Source organism: Artemia sp. Qi Xiang Cuo, chromosome 5 (assembly GCF_049724085.1).
Source record: "Artemia sp. Qi Xiang Cuo chromosome 5, ASM4972408v1, whole genome shotgun sequence".
NCBI classification, from domain to species: Eukaryota; Metazoa; Arthropoda; class Branchiopoda; order Anostraca; family Artemiidae; genus Artemia; species Artemia sp. Qi Xiang Cuo.
This window is the reverse complement of record NC_142798.1, coordinates 75623550-75643281: the sequence shown is the minus strand read 5'-3', so window position 1 is coordinate 75643281 and position 19732 is coordinate 75623550. Positions and strand designations below refer to the sequence as shown.

The 19732-nt window shown below is 35.9% G+C and overlaps 1 protein-coding gene across 1 annotated transcript in view; it reads right to left on the bottom strand.

The window, feature by feature from the left end:
* ChLD3 (Chitin and LDLR binding deacetylase 3) overlaps positions 1 to 19732 on the bottom strand; it is a 78604-nt gene that overhangs the window by 38012 nt on the left and 20860 nt on the right. The window contains exons 3-4 of the mRNA XM_089089944.1: positions 18608 to 18663; positions 11517 to 11621 (exon numbers count right to left, since the gene is read on the bottom strand). Coding sequence (XP_088946070.1) covers positions 11517 to 11621; positions 18608 to 18663 — 161 coding nt within the window. The remainder of the gene's footprint in view (positions 1 to 11516; positions 11622 to 18607; positions 18664 to 19732) is intronic.

Here is a 19732-nt window from a genome sequence, read left to right as displayed (position 1 = left end):
AGGTCCAAGACCGATGGGGAATAAAACAAAATTATCACAAAATAGAGTTGAACGACCTACAACGGGTTGGGAAAAAGTTGGGAAATGTTGATTGTCGGGTTGGATTGGAAAAACTTGGAAAGAAATCTGAGATTAGTCCTGAGAAAGGAATCTGAGAATCTGAGAAAGGAATCTGAGATCAACTCAAAGGGAGATTTGGTCTCTTTTGCGGGAGAATAAAGAAACAGTTTAGTTAATTCCTACTCCCCCCTACCTTTTTCGACATTTGTCTGAAGGCTCATAAAGAGTAAGCAGTTTGTCAATTAAATAGTACTTTTTTATGAATCTACCCTACCATTACCAAAACAATGACTCACCTCCGCCCCCCCCCCCCCCTTCACTATAGCTGACACGCAAATACAGTCAGATTAATTTCTGCTCGTTTTGAGTTTGATTTATTTTAATTTCTGTTTGTTTTGACTTTCATTCATTTATTGATACTGATTTGTGGTAGCTGTATGCTTGGTAAATTATTTGATTCTATTTTTGTTCATTTTTGGTTTAACGGAGTTCTTTACTTTTTTTTAGAAAAATTTATTTTGTGCAAAAAGTTTTTTTGATTAATTTCTGTTCGTTTTATACTGACATAGTCTTTTTCAGGGAGAAAGACTGAGCCTCTTCTGAAATTAAACAACAATCCCTTCCATAAAAAAATTGAAAAGACAATAGCCCTTTCAATTTCCAATCAAATGGGCCCTTTTTGAAATTTTTACGACAGCGCTTTCTATAAAAGCATTATATGCCTCCAGGGCATAACTTAAAACCTTAACCCTGAGGGCCGTGGGGGAGTTGTCATCCTCAAAGACCTAATTTCCAGAATTTTCAACTACGTTCTACAAAATGGCTATCCTTAATATCCTTAGATTTATTAATTGTAGCAGTAGCACCAGCAAATATAGTAATAGCATTACAGTTAATAGTAGTAGTCTTAGCTTTAGTAGCAGTAATAGTAATAGTAGCAGTATTTGTAGGAGTAGAAGCATTAGTATTATGATGCAAATATTGTCTTTTGGTTAGTTCAAGTTCCCCCACAACAAGCGTTGTAAGTTTTAATTTCACACACAAAACTGTTCCTAATATACTGCTGATATGCCCTTTTGACAACCTGCATACGGATGGCAGGCTGTCATCCGTACAAAAGAAATATTCTCTGAAATTTTCACCTTCATACCTTCATAGGTTGTGGATTTTGAGCTAGCCAGAAGACACTGTGATTTCATTTAATGCTGCTTCTACGGTCACTGTAACTAACGACGCTAATTGCATTAAGTTGAAACTTATAGGGAACGTTTAGGAGGAGTTGCAAAACCTATATGAAAAACAGCGGCGGATCCAGGGGGGGCCGGGGGCCCCCCCACGTTTTTCTGGCGCCCTCTCATCCATCGTGCAAACGACCTTTTTTTGTTAATTATTCAACTAAGACCGACGCCAAAAAAAAAAAAATCGGATACGTCGTCATTTTTTACCTTATTTTTATAACAGTATCTAAATTTAAAATACGACACTGCACGAAGCATGATTTTTGGGTTTATTTTTGGGACGTGCTAAACGAGCAAAACATTTTGTGAATGCTTACGAGAAACGCATGTCTTTGGGGAGTTGCGTGGGTGGTTAGATCCAACCGGCGGGAGGCTAGGCGCGAGCGACACTGCCACTGCCTTCGGAGTATTTTTGCTCCGTGTGTTAGACCAGTTAGACGGAAACGCATTTAAAATGGATCGGAAAAAAAATCAGGGCATGAATATAGAACAGAGAAGAAACAAAGAATGATGGCGGAAAGCCGTAAAGGATCGAGGGACATCTCTGATTATTTTGCCAAGAAAGATCAGATTAAAGGTAAGCTTTTAAAGATAGAACAATAAGGAAGGAGTGTCGTTTAAAGTGGGTATCAACACTTCTAATTTCTAGCTTTAGCCCATTGTCGGATAGCTTTCCTGATAAGGCTCATTCGTCAAGCTTCATCGCGTACCAGCTGCTTTTGGTGTTATATATTTCATAAGGTCCCTCTTGTACAGTGTTCTTCGTATGCAATTTGTCCGAAGCGTTTGACCTGATTTTTACCAGCCCACTCGTCTCGCCTGACGGTTATGATATTGGCTTAAAGCAGTATTTTTACCGACACACTGTGTCAGCTCTGAAATTATCTTTCAAATTCTTGCAGTTAAAGCTCTCTCTTTAGCCTTGTAAACTTCGGTGATAATTGTTTTGGGTTTCAGCTCTTGAAAAATATTTGTTAGCATATGTCGGGGATCGGTTCTTGGGGTTGCAAATTAAATTAGTGATGTTTAGGGTGGTATTTTATTTTAAAGTCCGGGTTTCCTAGAAATAGTTATGGGGTATGAAAGTTCAAGATTGTTGGGGGAGTTTAAAGTTAATGTTGCTGATTCAGTTTATTTTCAAATTTAGTTCCAATTCTGCCTTCACCATGTTCAGAGTTAAATCTACTAAAGCAAGCCATTATACAAAGTGTATATACGTTTACAATAAATGTCTTGTGCAAACTTTAAAAGAGAAACTTTTTTTGTTAGATGTTGAGACGACGGCAACTTCTGATGCCCACTCTGAGTCGACGTTCGGAATGCACAAAAACGCATTCAGCCAGGAGAACGAACTGTCACCAACAACTACGTCCACTTCACAGACGGCCTTCATAACAAACTTCGGTGAAACGACACACACTGATCAGCTGACTGAAGGATCAAGAAGCAGTACTCAAACCTTGGTGGTACATAGCCCAACACTGATTTCACAGTCCCCGCACCCGCAGCAGAATCAAAGCGCTATTTTTTCGCCTGAAACTGACTTCATGCCGTCGAATGACTTTGGTATTGCAGTATTGCTGAAAGAGCGAAATCAGTTGTCTTCTGGCGAAATTATGTTTTTTATGAACGAAAGGTGGAAGCCGAAGAACCAATCTGATCTTCCAGTCTTGACACAAAAGAGAAAAGGTGGCGAAGTCAAGCGTCGCTTGAATACCGAACATCTTGCCCGGTATCCTTGGCTTGCAGTGAGTCGTCATCCAGACCACAAAGGCCTTTGGTGCAGTGTTTGTGTTTTGATGAGGACCAACAAAAGCGGAGGAGGATGGTCGGCTTTATCTGGAGGTGGCGGAGGGCAAAAAATGGGAAAAAGTTGGTCTTGAAACCGCTAAAAGACTATTCGAAACTTACCGGGAAAGATGGTGCGCTGACAAACCATGCTGAAGCACAGTTTCACAAACACTGCCAGGAAAAAGCTGCCGCGCTGCTAACAACGTTTCAGCGCGGTAGTCAAGATCAAGATATCAGGAATACTCTGGACTGTGAAAGGGTCAAGCAAATACAGCAGAACCGTGCACTCTTGAGAAGCGTTGTTGAAACTGTCAAGCTTTGCGGGGCACAGAATATCCCCCTTCGTGGCCACCGTGATGATGGCAAACTTGATATCCAAGACTCTGATGTCATTACAGCAGTAAACGACGGGAATTTCCGCCACCTCCTTCGGTATCGGATTCAGAGTGGAGACTCGCAACTTAAAAATTTACTTGAAAATGCACCGAGCAACGCCAAATATACGAGTAAACAGATCCAGAATGAACTGATTGGAACAATTGGGGAAATGATAAAAACCGAAGTAGTGAGAAAAGCAAACAAAGCAACGGTTTGGTGTCTTCTTGCGGACGAGTCAACAGACAGGCAGACCAGGGAGCTGATGGTCATTGTTTGTCGTTATGTGTGTAAAACCGAGCAGGGATACGTGATTCGAGAAGATCCCTTTGCAGTTGTCGATGCCTTTCAAACCCTGTCAAGACTCGCTGGAGATGAGGAAAGTGACGATGGTAGAAGCATCGAAGAGAAGCTAGACGGCAAGAGCCTCGAGAAGCTGCTGTTGAGTGAGGTCAGGAAGTCAAATCTGGATTTGTCAAAGTGCGTTGGTCAAGGATACGACAAAGCTGCTAGCATGGCAAGCTTGACAAATGGTGCTGCTGCTGAAGTTAAACGCCAGTGTGAACTGGCAGATTACTTCCACTGTGTGAGCCATGCCACAAATCTCTCATGTTCAAAGATAGTTTCAGTTCCCATTCTGCGCAATGCCCAAGACGTTCTTCGAGACACACTTTCTCACTTCAGCTCAAGTGCCAAGAGAACAAGACTTCTAAAAAAGCATCTTATCGCGAACAAAGCTAAAACAGAGACACTCGTCAGTGTTTGTACCACGAGATTTGTAGAGAGACACGAAGCAATCAGCAGGTTTTGGGACTCCCTTCCGTCGATCGTTTCTGCTCTGCAGGAGATGGAAGGATGGCACGATCGAGAGGCAAGTAGCAGAGCTTATGCATTACGATCCTGCATTGAAAAATCAGATACACTCGTAGGACTGGTTTGCTTGAATTCGTTTTCGTCGATCATGAAACCTTTGGCCGAGTCACTACAACAGAAGGATGGTCACCTCGTGAGAGCCTTGTCCCTCATTAGCAGCGTGAAGGCAATGCTGGAAGATATGCGGTCACATGCCGAAACCAAATTCAGACTGCTTTACGAAGATCTTCTGAAAATGGCCGATAAGATTGATGTTACCATCAAGGTAACGCAGCCACGCATAGCTTCACGTTCTACATACCGGGCAGGGGTACCCAAGATGGATCCAGAAAGTCATTATAGGATGGTGGCATTTATTCCAGCCCTGGACGCCATGCTCCTTGATTTTACGGAGCGGTTCAGCTGCCATTTTACGAATGCTGCAAAACTTTCAGCTTTGATCCCGGCTGTGGTTAATGGCAAACGCTGGGAGGACGTTCAGCCAGGGTACGAAAAGTACAAGGAGCTGCTCGTGGGTACGGAGATAGACGTTAAAACCGATTTCGAGATTTGGAACAAGTATTGGTCTAAGGAAACCGTGCAAAAACCGAAAACAGCTATTTCAGCGCTGAACAGTTGTCAGGACAATGTATTTCCCAACATCTTCGCATTGTTGACAATTCTCGCGACGCTTCCTGTGTCAACCTGTGAAGCAGAACGAATGTTTTCAAAGGTTGACAGGACATGTTCATCAATACGAAGCACGATGACTGAAGAGAGGTTGGAGGCTCTACTACTCATGCAGACTTACAGAGACGAACTGCCGAAAACAGACGATGCTATCGATATGTTCGCTCTCAGAAAAGCTCGCCGATTGGGTTTAGTTGTGTAGTGTGGTACTGTTTTTATTTTCTTTTGCTACGTTTTACCTTTATGAGCATATTTGGCAGTGTTTTCATATAAATAAAGAGCTGTCAAATTAGTCCTGTATAATCAGTTTTTGGCGCCCTGTGTCCGGCACGGCCCCCCCCCAAGATTTTCCTCTAGATCCGCCGGTGACGAAAAACCTATATGCATGCAGGTATTAAAAGGGCATATAAGCACTATAGGGCATATAAGAACATAGGCAGAGATGCTCTATAATAGCCAGTAATATTATGATATTTTAAAGGAGCTAATTTGAATGAAAATCAAAAGTTATAGTGCCCTCTTAAGAGTCAAAAGTGATTGGAGGGCAATCAGCCCTCCTCTTTAGCTCACAATTTTCCAGACACTTCCTATCAAAATTTTAAGACAACCATTTGGTTCAGCATAGCTGAATGGTCTAGTAAGTAAATCTTTAGGGTTATTGGGTAGGTCAACCCCCACAGTTATGTATTTTGCCCATAATGCCTAAAAACTAAATGTTGCTTTAAAGGCCAAACTATAAATTCTTAAAGGAAAACCGGAAAGATTCAAATTTTCTTTTTCTTTGAAAAAGACTATGTCAATATAAAACGAACAGAAATTAATTAAAAAAACTATTCCAAAAAATAAGCTATTAAAGAAAAGCAAAAACTCCATTAAACCAAAAATGAACAAAAATAGAACCAAATAATCTACCAAGCAGACAACTACCACAAATCAGTATCAATAAATAAATGAAACCGAAAACGAACAGAAATTAAAATAAATAACAGAGTCAAACTCAAAATGAGAAGAAACTAATATGAGTAACCCCTATGCTTTCTAAAAGTCAGAATATAATTTGTACTTTACTAAAAAATTCTTTTAAATGTGTTCACTTTTATAACTTTAAGAAATAAAAAATTAACTAAGATTTTAAGGAATAAATATCAGCATATATATATTAAACTGACAGTGCACATTTTTTTCAGTAAATTCATTTGATTTTTTTTCAGTAAAGTACAAATTAAATTCTGGGTTTTAGAAAGAATGGGGTTGAAACCCTACTCATTAATTTCTGCTCGTTTTGAGTATGACTCTGTTATTTATTTCAATTTCTGTTCGTTTTGGGTTTCATTTATTTATTGATACTGATTCGTGGTAGTTGTACACCTGGTAGATTATTTGATTCTGTTTTTGTTAATTTTTGGTTTAATGGAGTTCTTTCCTTTTTTTTGAAAAATTTATTTTGTGGAAAAAGTTTTTTTTAATTAATCTCTCAATAAGAGATAAGGATTGGATTTTAAGAATTGGGGTTTTTGCTCTTTTTTGGACATTCATTGGATTATGGTTTTTTCGTCTCTTTTGAACTTTCACCAGAGCACATCTGTGATTGTCGACATACATCAGTGATGGTCCGAATGCACAAGAATGCAATGAAATATTTTATCTTTCACTAATGTATTTGGTGTTTGTTGACATTCACCGGTGAAAGTCGACCTTCACCATTTTGGACATATTATATATGTAAATATATAATATATATATATATATATGTATATATACATGTATATATATATATGTATATATATATATATATATATATATATATATATATATGTATATATATATATATATATATATATATATAGATATATATATATATATATATATATATATATATATATATATATATATATATATATATATATATATATATATATATATATATATATATATATATATATATATATATATATATATATATATATATGTATATTATATAAATATATAATATACATATACATATATATATATATATATATATATATATATATATATATATATATATATATATATATATGTATATTATATAAATATATAATATACATATACATATATATATATATATATATATATATATATATATATATATATATATATATATATATATATTTATATTATATATATATATATATATATATATATATATATATATATATATATATATATATATATATATATATATATATATATATATATATATATATATATATATGTGTGTGTGTGTGTGTGTGTATAAATGTTTTAGACTTAGGCTCAGCAGATACAAATACCTGTTAAAATTCAAACTCAAATCGACCAGAAATTACTATTAAAGAATAAACGAAACCCAAACGAACAGAAATTAAAAAAACAATCACAGGAAAAAACATACAACAATTAATAATCCGTATCAAATATTCAATTTGATGCTGTTTATACTTTCCAAGACTGTTCAAGACGCACATAGTCCTCAGTAAAGCGCCAATGACGCAGTAGGTTTTATACTTTTACAGTGAGAGAAGGAGGCGATACCCAATCTCTTGCTTGTAGTGATTTTTGGTCGTTTTAAGCTTGATTTGTATATTCAGTTTAAGTTTCACTCGTTTTAAGATTTCTTATTTATTCATTTACATTAATATCAATTGTATGTTTGTTTGCATTGATTGTTTATTTAATTTCGGTTCGTTTAAAGTTTCATTTACGCTTCAATAGCAAAATAATTTTTTTCGTTTTAAGCTTGATTTTCATATTCAATCTAAGCATTACTCGCTTTAAGATCTATTCATTCATTTATATTATTAATTGTTGTATGTTTTTTCCTGTGATTGTTTTTTTAATTTCTGATCGTTTGGGTTTCATTTATTCTTTAATAGTAATTTCTGGTCGATTTGAGTTTGAATTTTAACAGGTATTTGTATCTGCTGAGCTTAAGTTTAACATGACCTTTACTTTTCTTTGAAAAACTAATTTTTGGGAAAGTTTTCTTTAATTAATTTTTGTTCGTTTTTGATTAAAAAACGTTTTAAGTTTTTAAAAATTCCTTATTTCAAAATTAAACTTAAATAAAATCTTCATCAAAGTGTCAAAACTGGTATCAAAGTAACAATATCATAGTGAAAAAAGTCTGCCTCCTTTGAAATGAGCCCCCTTTGAAGTTTATACGACGACCCCTTCTATATGAAGTACGCCTGGGAATAAAACAAATGGAGTGCGGGGGGAGGCTAGCTGCACTCCGACCACTCTTTACTCTTAAAAAGTGAATTATAACTTTCAATTTCCAATCAAATGAGCCCTCTATGACGTTTATACGAGCATCCCCTCCATAACAACCATATATGCCCCCAGGGCATAACTTACAAAGCCTACCCTCGGGCCTTGGGGGGCTGTGTCGACACCGGAGTTTTTGTTATCTGAACTTTGAACTATTTTTAACAAATGTCTATCTCAAAATTTTTCTCTGATACATATAGAGTGTGGAGGGGGGGGGGGGCTAGTTGCCCTCCAATCTCTTTTGACTCTTAAAAAGTGAACAAGAACTTCCAATTTCCAATCAAATGAACTCTCTCCGAAGTTTATACCAGAATTCCATCGATAACGACGATATTTGCCCTCATAGCATTACTTACAATGCCTGCTTCTAGTCCATGGGGGGTCGTGTCAACACCGAACCTTTTGTTATCTGAACTTTGATCTATTTTTAATGAAATGGCTATTTAAAAAAAATTATCGGATAGGCTTGGGGAAAAAAGAGTGTGGGGGGGGCTAGTTGCCCTCGGATATCCTTTGACTCTTAGAAAGTGAACTAGAACTTTCAATTTCTAATAAAATGAGCCATCTCTGAAGTTTATACGAGCATCCCTGTCATAAGAACCATATACACCCCCAGGAAAACACTTACAACGCCTACCCCCCGGGTCTTGAGGGGCTGTGTTGAAACTGGAGTTTTTGTTATCTATTTTTGAACAAATTAAAAAAACTGGCTATCTCAAAATTTGTAGCGGATGGGTTTGTCGAAAAAAGGGCATGGGGGGGGCTAGTTGCCCTTAAATCTCTTAACTCTTAAAAAGTTAAATAGAACTTTCAACGTCCAATCAAATGAGCCCTCTATGAGGTTTATACGAGCATCCCTTTCATAAGAACCCTTCATGCCCTTAGGGCATAACCTAGAACGCCTTCTCCTGGGCCCTGGGGGGCTGTATTAACACCGGAGTTTTTCTTATCCGACCTTTAAACTTTTTTTTTTAACAAAATGTCTATCTCAGGATTTTCATCAGATGGGTTTGGAAAAAGAAGGCATGGGGGGGGCTAGTTGCCCTGGGATCTCTTTTGATGATTAAAAAGTGAGCTCAACCTTTCAATTTCCAATCAAATTAGGCTCTCCTGAAGTTTAAACGAGCATCACTTTCATGAGGACCAGATATACGCCAGGGCATAGCTTATAACACCTGCCCCCGGGCCCTGGGGGGCTGTGTCGACACCAGAGTTTTTGTTATCTGCCTTTTAAACAATTTTTAACTTAATACATATCTAAAAATTTTTATCAGAAGCATTCGGGAAAAAGAGGGCGTGGGGGGGGGCTAGTTGCCCTCCAATCTCTTTTGACTCTTAAAAAATGAACTAGAACTTTCAATTTACAATCAAATTAGCACTATCTGAAGTTTTTACAAGCATCCCTTCCATAAGAACCATATATTTCCCCAGGGCATAACTTACTATGCCTGCCTGCGGGCCCGGGGGGGGGGGGCTCTGTCGACCCCGGAGTTTTCTTTATATGGTCTTTGAACTATTTTTCTTTTAAATGGTTATCTAAAAGTTGTTATCAGATGAGTTTGAGAAGAAAGGGCGTGGAGGGGGGGGGTCTAGATGCCCTCCAATCTCTTTTGACTCTTAAAAAGTGAACTAGAACTTTCAATTTCCAATTAAATGAGCCCTCTTTGAAGTTATACGAGCATCCCTTCCATAAGAACCATATATGCCCCTAGGGCATAACTTACAACACCTGCCCCCAGGCCCTGGGGGGTTGTGTCGACCCCGGAGTTTTTTTTATATGATCTTTGAACTATTTTTAACAAAATAGATATCTCAAAATTTTTATCAGATGCATTTGGGAAAAAAGGGTGGGGAGGGGGTTGGTTACCCTCCAATACCTTTTGCCGCTTAAAAAGTGGACTAGAACTTTCAATTTCCAATCAAATGAGTCCTCTCTGAAGTTTATACGAGCATTCCTTCCATAAGAACCATATATGGCCCCAGGGCATATTTTATAACCCTTGCCCTGAAGAACTTGGGGGGGAGTGTCATGTTCAAAGATATAATTACCAGAACTTTCAACTACGTTGAACAAAATGGCTATCTCAAAATTTTGATTGGATGTGTTTAGGGAAATGGTGGACGTGGAAGGGGTGTTAGTTGCCTTCCAATCACTTTCAACTATTAAAAGGGGCACTAACCATTTAAATTTCCAATCAAATGAGCCCTTTTTGAAGTTTCTACGACAAAGTCTTCTATAAAAAGCTTACACAATTTATTCTTGCGTTATTATTATTATTATTAATTACGAATTTTTTTCTTATTCTATTTTTTTTTCTTTTACAATTCGTGTGGTTGTAACCCAAACAGACCACATATTAATGCTTCAGCGAGTGTAATCATTCAGTGTTTTTTATATATATAAATTTATGCATAGTAATAAGATATGAGTAGTAGCTTCCAATAGGGAAATTAAAAATCTCTCACGACCTTGTAGTATCTTCCTAGCCTTCGCCAAAATATAATTACCGCTAATCATGCAAAAAAGCGCGCTTCCTTATTCTTTAACATGGGGGGGGGGGCTCAAAGCCACCAGTCAAGAGTTTTTTTTACCATGGTGATTCTATTGATGCATGTTTCACCAACACTTTCATGGGTTTCAAAAAAAAAAAAAATTGGTAAAAAAAAAAATATTTTCGCAATAAAGTCTTACTATCCAGATAAGCTTATGCCAAAGTCCCGAGTCACAATGAAACAAACGAAAATTTTCTCATTTTTTCCCCAAAATATGTTTTCAAGCTTTTGGTTACTGTGGGGCGTGATTCACTCTACACTAAGTTGTTGCAGTTTCTAAAAACATTACCTATTCTCCTGGAGCACTACACATAATCCACTAAGTTCTATATAACAAAAAGCTACGAAAGAATGGGGCACTAAAAATGTATGACTGACTGAAAAATGAATGACTGAAAAATGTATGATGAGTCCAGTAAACTCGCCATTTTTCTTATAATGGCAAAGAAAATGTTTTTCAATAAAAGACGACAATAAAGATTTTGATGAAAAGGCAGTGCGGCCTTCATCATTATTAAAATACGTTGTTTATAAAAAAAAGTAAAAGATTTAAAATACTTTCACTTGCAAAACCAGTGGTTGAATATTCTGACTCTATTGGAATCCCATCCTCATAAATACTTTTTCGGTGGCAAATTTGACAATTTAACATTAATTTGGACTTACCTGAATTGACGTCACAGTTGTCAACTTCAGATTTGCGGTCACAAATCTGTCGTTTAATGTCAAAAAGTAGGCCAGTAGAACACTTAAATGCGAAAACTTCGCCGTCTGAAAAGGAAATAGAACTAAAGCAATTTTACTGATAAGCGTGATGTACAGTTCCCCTCAATCTTCCCATCAGACTAAATTACAGACAAACGAAGCGTTTCCAAATTGCGTGAAGAACATATGATATGATATGATACTGGGATACACAATACACTTGAAAAATAATAAATGAAAACACCCTTATTATAACAAAAATAAAATAAAATAAAATCTAAAGAAAATTATCTCTATGCTCAATGCCCAGTCCAATAAACTGTCCCAAATTCTTTATCCCCAGAAAATTTCTATCTCTTAATATATTACCCACCCATTCTTCTCTTTCGAACCATAAATCCTCTCTGAAACCTCTTAACTACTTACATAAACATAAAAAATAAATTAAATCACCATTTTCTTCCCCACACTTCGGACATAAACATCTTATTTCTCCGCTGATAATTTAATTTATTTACACATTATTTCGAAACAAACACAAATAAGAAAGATTTAGCCTACTTGAAAACTAGATTTTCAAATTACGAAGGATAAGCCTTCTAGGTGATTTTTTGGCGATTATTCTTCCTTCGGAGACATACAGGAGGTTCGCAAATTATAGTAAAGTCTTTCGATTTAAATGACAATACCTAGTTCATTGAAATTTGTTCAAATGATTAAATGGTTAAATGTATCTATCAGATTCGGCCCGAGAGGGTAGTTTTACAGGTATACCCTTCTCAGAGTTCTGAAAGTTTCAATAATTACAAGGTGGGGGGGGGACAATGAATCAGTTCTAGTTTCCTTAATGCACCTCCTCTAAATATTAATTTTGATCCGACCTTGTGTGTCTAGATCAAATCGGGCTGCTTTCTTCAAATACATGTTATGGCGGGGTATAAAATAGTCAAATCGGGCTAAAAGAATGAAATTTATACCTTCAATCTATAAAACAAGTACGCTTAATTGATTGGCTCAGTTTTTCTGAAAAATTTCTTGGCTGAACTTAGTTGAACTTTTTGGCAGTAACACATTGGAGATATTAGATTCTCGTACTAATCAGAGACAAAAACTGTTCGGCTATTTTGACTTAAACAATTTCACAAGTTTTTATTTTGTTTTATTCTTTTTTTTTTGCTGCCTTGAGGTCTTCTTTAACCCACACACAATCCCTGAAACATATAATTTTTATTTTCCAGCTTGAATTCTTTTTTTTTGAAAGCCCGCCCAATTATTGCGTTTCTACGAATTGTTTTTTAACAATTTTTATTAGCTAATATTTCTGTTTCTGCCGTACTAACAGAAACTATTAGCTAATACTGTTCGCCAGCAAATGGACGACAGTAGAAAGCTTTTAGTCAAATTGGAAAAAAATTGGCCAAATCTATTTGAATTTTGAGTATTTCTACAAAAAATTTGTTGAGTTATAGTTGTAAAAATCTTGGCTGGACTTAGTTGAACTTTTTGGCAGTAACATTTGGTTCAGTGTTTGTTGTATTCAGTTTGATTGGACGTTAAAAAAAAAAACAAGTTTTGGTCCAGAAAACGAGCCTCAAAATTTAATAGTGACTGGAAATACGGCGTTTGTGTGTGTGTTTGTTTGGGGGGGGGGTTAGAGGTCCTCTGATCACTTTTGACTCTTAAAAAGGTAACTATAACTTCCAATTATCAATCGGATGAGCCCCCTCCAAAGTTTAAACGACCATCCCTTCCATATGAGTTGCCTCTAGGGGGAAAATAATAAACATTGGAGCCTTATAGCCTTGGATTGGAGGAGGGAGTCTAGTTACTAGCTTTTCACGTTTGACTCTTAAAAAAGAATTAGAACTTTCAATTCCTAATAATTTGAGTCCCCTCCGAAGTTATAAGACCAGTTCTTCCACAAAAATCTTCGATATCCCCGGGGAATAAGTTATAACCCTTCCCCCCCCAGCTCTAGTGGGGTTATGTTAACCCCAAAGTTTTTGTGAACTGATCGTTGGACTATTTCAGGCAAAATATCTAAAAATTTTGATCGAATGCATTTGAGAAAAAGACCTTATGAGTGTGTGTGTGTGGGGGGGGGTGCCCTCCGATAACTTTTGATGACTCTTAAATAATATAAGGACAAAATTACTTATGATTCAACCCCCATTTAACTCAACCCCTGTCTTATGTATTTGAAATTAGCAAAACTTTTCATGCCCAGGGCCCCAAGACACTTGAATCTCATGGCTGCAGTAATAACTGCAATCTAGTACAGAGAAAATCACGGTCCATAGTAGCCAAAAAGCTTAATAACTTGTAAAAAAAAAATATCTTTCATGAAACTTGCCGTTAAAGCAGATTCAGGAATGAGAGCTATTATTTCGTTTCATATTAAATTGCAAAAATGTATATTGGAAACAAATTTATGGGAATTTTGAAAAAGTTATGGGAATTTTGAAAAAAAGCTGGAAACCCTGATAAGTCTACTTTTTTTCTCCAGTACCACAGTACAGATGTCTAGATATTTGCATTGTGTCCAGCACTAATAATGCATTGGAAAGTCGCAGGTATATGCTTAAGAAGTCATTTGAAAGCCACTCATTTGAGTGGTTTTTATACTTACAAATTAATTGAACCTTCGACAAACTTAACGCCGAAAACCGAGACCACAAAAACTTTAAAAAGTTTAATTTCACTTAAAACTTAAATCCTGTAAAATTATTAGAACATACAGATATCACCTTTAGTTTAGGATTAACTAAAAAAACAAGTTTTTTTTAACTGAAAGTAAGGAGCGACATTAAAACTTAAAACGAACAGAAAATATTACGTATATGAAAGGGGCTGTCCCCTCCTCAACGCCTCGCTCTTTACGCTAAAGTTTTTTATTGGTTTAAAAAACAAAGTTGTGAGACAGAGTCGAACTTTAGCGTAAAGAGCGAGGCGTTGAGGAGGGGACAGCCCTTTCATATACGGAATAATTTCTAATTGTTTTAAGTTTTAATGTCGTTCCTTACTTTTAGTTGAAAAAAACTTTTTTTTTCAGTTAATTTCTGAACGTTTTTGAATTAATGCAGCTTTGATTTTGGCTCACCGTACATAAATAATTAAAACAAAATTCGCATATTAATTTTCCTTTTTTTGGCTTATTGGCTTGCTCGAAATTTTGTTCTGACGTAACTTACGAATTAACTAACGTAACGAATTTCTATATTCCTATGTTTTTATTACGTATATTAGAGAGTACGCTCCCTAGTCAATACCTCGCTCTTTACGCTAAAGTTCGAATTTAGTTCGAATCACAAACCCCTGAATCACAAAGGCCGGTTAATTAGAATAGATAGGTCTTTTGGAAGTACTAAAAAACTTTAGCGTGAAGAGCGAGGTATTGACTAGGGGGCGAACCCTCTCATAGCCGATACGTAATAATTTCTGTTCGTTTTAAGTTTTAATGTCGCTCCTTATTTTCAGTTGACAAAAACTTGTTTTCTTATTTAATTTCTGATCGTTTTTTAAATATTGCTGGGAAATCTGGCGCCCCCTTCATTGAAATGTTCCTTCCCCCAAAGAAATATCCTCATGGAAAGATCCTCCCCCGGAACCCCTACTCCGACCCCCCACTAGAAAAAAATTCCTCCTGAAAACACCTGTATACTTCCCAATAACCAATGCTATATGTAAACAATGGGCAAAGTTTATAAGTTGCAGCCCTTCCCCCGGGAACTGTGGGGGATTACGTCATCCTTAAAGACATATTAATTAGATTTTTGATTATGCTGAACAAAATGGCTATCTCAAAATTTTGATTGGGGGACTTCGGGAAAAAATGAGCATGGGAGGGGGCTAAGTTGCCCTCCAATTTTTTGGGTCACTTCAAAAGGGCACTAGAAGTTTTAATTTTCGTTTAAATGAGCCCTCTCACGATATCCTAGGACTACTGGATCGATACGATCACCCCTGGGAAAAGAAAAACAAAAAAAAAACAAAAAAAAAACAAATAAACACGCATCCGTGATCTTTCTTCTGGCAAAAAATGCAAAATTCCACATTTTTACAGATCGGAGCTTGGAACCTCTACAGTAGGGTTATCTGATACGCTGAATCTGATGGTGTGGTTTTCATTAAAGTTCTATGACTTTAGGGGTTGTTTTCCCTTTTTTTGGAAAATACTACAAATTTTATCAGTCGTGTAACTTTTGATGGGTAAGACTAAACTTGATGAAACTTATATATTTGAAATCAGCATAAAATATCTGATTCGTCTGATGTATCTATTGGTATCTAAATTCCGTTTTTTAGAGTTTCGGTTACTATTGAGCCGGGTCGCTCCTTACTTACAGTTTGTTACCACGAACTGTTTGATATTACAGTACAAGATGGAAACTATCAGCGAAGCGAGAAGCATATTTTGAGCTTCCAGTCAGCGCTAGTACAAACTTATTCATAGGCCAGAGGTTGAGTTGTATCAGACTGGAGATGTTAAGGGTAATTGTCTTGGGCAAATTTTAAGTGGGATTGAACTGTCTAGAGGATATTTCCACGGGGAGAGGAGTATTTCCGTTGAGGTGGAGCCAGATATCCTGGCATTATTTAAAAAGGATCGGAAATTAAACGAACAAATTTTTTTCAACTGGAACTAAGGAGCAACATTAAAACTAAAAAGGAACAGAAATAATTACGTATACAAGGGGGATTGCCCCCTTCTCAAGACCTCATTCCTTACGCTAAATATTTGAATTTTGTCTCCATTCTTTAAGAACAACGCCTAAAACACAAGGGTCGTTTAATTAGAACAATAAGGAGCTTTTTTAAAAGTACTAAAAAACTTGAGCGTGAAAAGCGAGGAGTTGAAAAAGGCAAAACCCCCCTCATAGCCTATACGTAACAATTTCCATTCGTTTTAAGTTTTGATGTTGCTCCTTTCTTTCAGTTGAAAAAAACTTGTTTTTTCTTTATTTAATCAGCTACAAAGGGCAGACTGTCTCCATTCTTTAAGAACAACGCCTAAAACACAAGGGTCGTTTAATTAGAACAATAAGGAGCTTTTTTAAAAGTACTAAAAAACTTGAGCGTGAAAAGCGAGGAGTTGAAAAAGGCAAAACCCCCCTCATAGCCTATACGTAACAATTTCCATTCGTTTTAAGTTTTGATGTTGCTCCTTTCTTTCAGTTGAAAAAAACTTGTTTTTTCTTTATTTAATCAGCTACAAAGGGCAGACTGTCTCCATTCTTTAAGAACAACGCCTAAAACACAAGGGTCGTTTAATTAGAACAATAAGGAGCTTTTTTAAAAGTACTAAAAAACTTGAGCGTGAAAAGCGAGGAGTTGAAAAAGGCAAAACCCCCTCATAGCCTATACGTAACAATTTCCATTCGTTTTAAGTTTTGATGTTGCTCCTTTCTTTCAGTTGAAAAAAACTTGTTTTTTCTTTATTTAATCAGCTACAAAGGGCAGACTGTCTCCATTCTTTAAGAACAACGCCTAAAACACAAGGGTCGTTTAATTAGAACAATAAGGAGCTTTTTTAAAAGTAATAAAAAACTTGAGCGTGAAAAGCGAGGAGTTGAAAAAGGCAAAACCCCCCTCATAGCCTATACGTAACAATTTCCATTCGTTTTAAGTTTTGATGTTGCTCCTTTCTTTCAGTTGAAAAAAACTTGTTTTTTCTTTATTTAATCAGCTACAAAGGGCAGACTGTCTCCATTCTTTAAGAACAACGCCTAAAACACACGGGTCGTTTAATTAGAACAATAAGGAGCTTTTTTAAAAGTACTAAAAAACTTGAGCGTGAAAAGCGAGGAGTTGAAAAAGGCAAAACCCCCCTCATAGCCTATACGTAACAATTTCCATTCGTTTTAAGTTTTGATGTTGCTCCTTTCTTTCAGTTGAAAAAAACTTGTTTTTTCTTTATTTAATCAGCTACAAAGGGCAGACTGTCTCCATTCTTTAAGAACAACGCCTAAAACACAAGGGTCGTTTAATTAGAACAATAATGAGCTTTTTTAAAAGTACTAAAAAACTTGAGCGTGAAAAGCGAGGAGTTGAAAAAGGCAAAACCCCCCACATAGCCTATACGTAACAATTTCCATTCGTTTTAAGTTTTGATGTTGCTCCTTTCTTTCAGTTGAAAAAAACTTGTTTTTTCTTTATTTAATCAGCTACAAAGGGCAGTTTTTCTGACAAGACAATTTGTTTTCCAAAAGTGTTTTTTTTATATTTTGGTTACTGTGACTAAGGTTCATTCTTTACTAGATTGCATCTTTCGCTGCGACCAAGATCAAACAAAAAAAAAATAATAATAAAGAATTGGTAATAAAAAAAAGAATTGGTGTTACAAGCATTAATTAAGAAGATAAAAATGAGAAACAGATATTGCTTCTCAGAACAGACAGAACTGATTTTTTTTTTGTATTGTACATTGAAATTTATAGAGTTTCAACCTTTCAAATACAATTGGTTTTGCACCATCAACTATTAGGAGGAAGGTCGTTGAATGCCCTAAATTCCCTCAAAAGACATCTTTTTCTAAAAACAAAAGAAGAAAAGAAAACGGTTACAATTTTGTAGTTTTCTGTTGATGTTGCTGAGATTAAGCTCCAAATATAAGCTTTAGAAGGTTCTATCAGGAATAAAGTTGTGTTTAAATCAATGAATGCAGCTAAGTCTCTAAAGCTGTGCATAGCATCTATGATGCAGATAGAATTGAATTAATGTTGCAGATGGCGCGAAGCAGAATACCACAAAGCAGAATAGCGCAGCTAAACTGATTTTAGAGGCAGTAGCGCATTCAATCATATTCTGTAGTAATATGATAACCTGAAGAAACAACTTTCTCAGTGAGCCGGTTCGCATATGTAGAGAGAGAGAGAGAAAGAGCTAGAGAGAGAGAGCTGCTAACTTTGAGGTTTTACCCGAAGTGATTATCAGGTATTACTGCTTCTGGCTCTGATACGTTATATGAAGAAAAACAGAGTTTTAAGAACAAAGATGGGGTTTAACCGTGAAATAAAAAACATTAGAGGAACTAGCCAAATTAATACACTTACCAATACAAAGATAATATCGTCCACATTCAGTGTTTGACCACATTTTTGCTTTCGGTCTGCAAGAAAAAAAGTATTTAACAACATCATACTCTCAAAGTCAGCTAGCAGTTTATTTTTCTATTATACAAAAATCAAACACATTTGCAACGAAAGAAAGTGACTTCAGGTCAATCTGCATTGATTAGTAACGTCTGCGAGATGTGTAGTTTTTCCTATTTATCATTCCTTCAAAACCTATTTACATCTCCTACATAAGAGACTAAAGATCTACCATTCGATAATAAAGATCTACGATAAAATAGATCAAAATAAAGATATACTAATGGTATACATTGTTGTGTCCACAGGTATTTCCCATAAATGCTAAAAAACCAAGGGCATGAAATTAAAAATGTTTACCCTTCTTCACTCATCTTACGTCTTTTCATACCTGAAAACCATAATTTTCTAAGATTTTCTTTTTGTATTTTTTGCAATCTTAAAGTTACAGAGCAGTGTTGTCATGTTTCCGCGCAGAGCCATGACAAGAAATATGCGAAACTGATTCCCTAAGTTTGACAACAATTTTTTCCATCCAACACTATACATCTGTTGACTTTTAAAAATCACAGCCTCAACACCACAGCACCCACATCAACAGCAGCAATTTCTTATTCTATTCGTGCCATATGATTTTAGTTTGTTTTTTGAGTATTTTTTAATCACGTTCAACTTTTTTTTTTATGACAAGCCCGCTTGAAGCGAAACCTCCCAAATTGCTTGCAATAAAACTGTTCAATAAAAATCACGTCTTTTCTTTATTTTTTAAAATATATATGACTGTGTAGGTTTTCACGTGCCCAATAAAAAAAAATCAGGTTATATTTTAACTGTCTCTGGGGTACTATAAGAGGTGACTATGTCAAACGTAATTATTGGGTATTTCGTAACGATGATTACAAGAGAAGAGTAGATAATTAAAACGATTTGACTTCTTGGCATTGTTTCAAATCATTGAAACAATGATTTGGGTTGATACTTAATCGTACTTACCCAACTATAGTCGACAAAATTTGTCAATGTGCTGTCACTCGCAATTGCTAAAAATTTAGCAACTTGAAGGGATTGATATTTTTTAATTTTAGA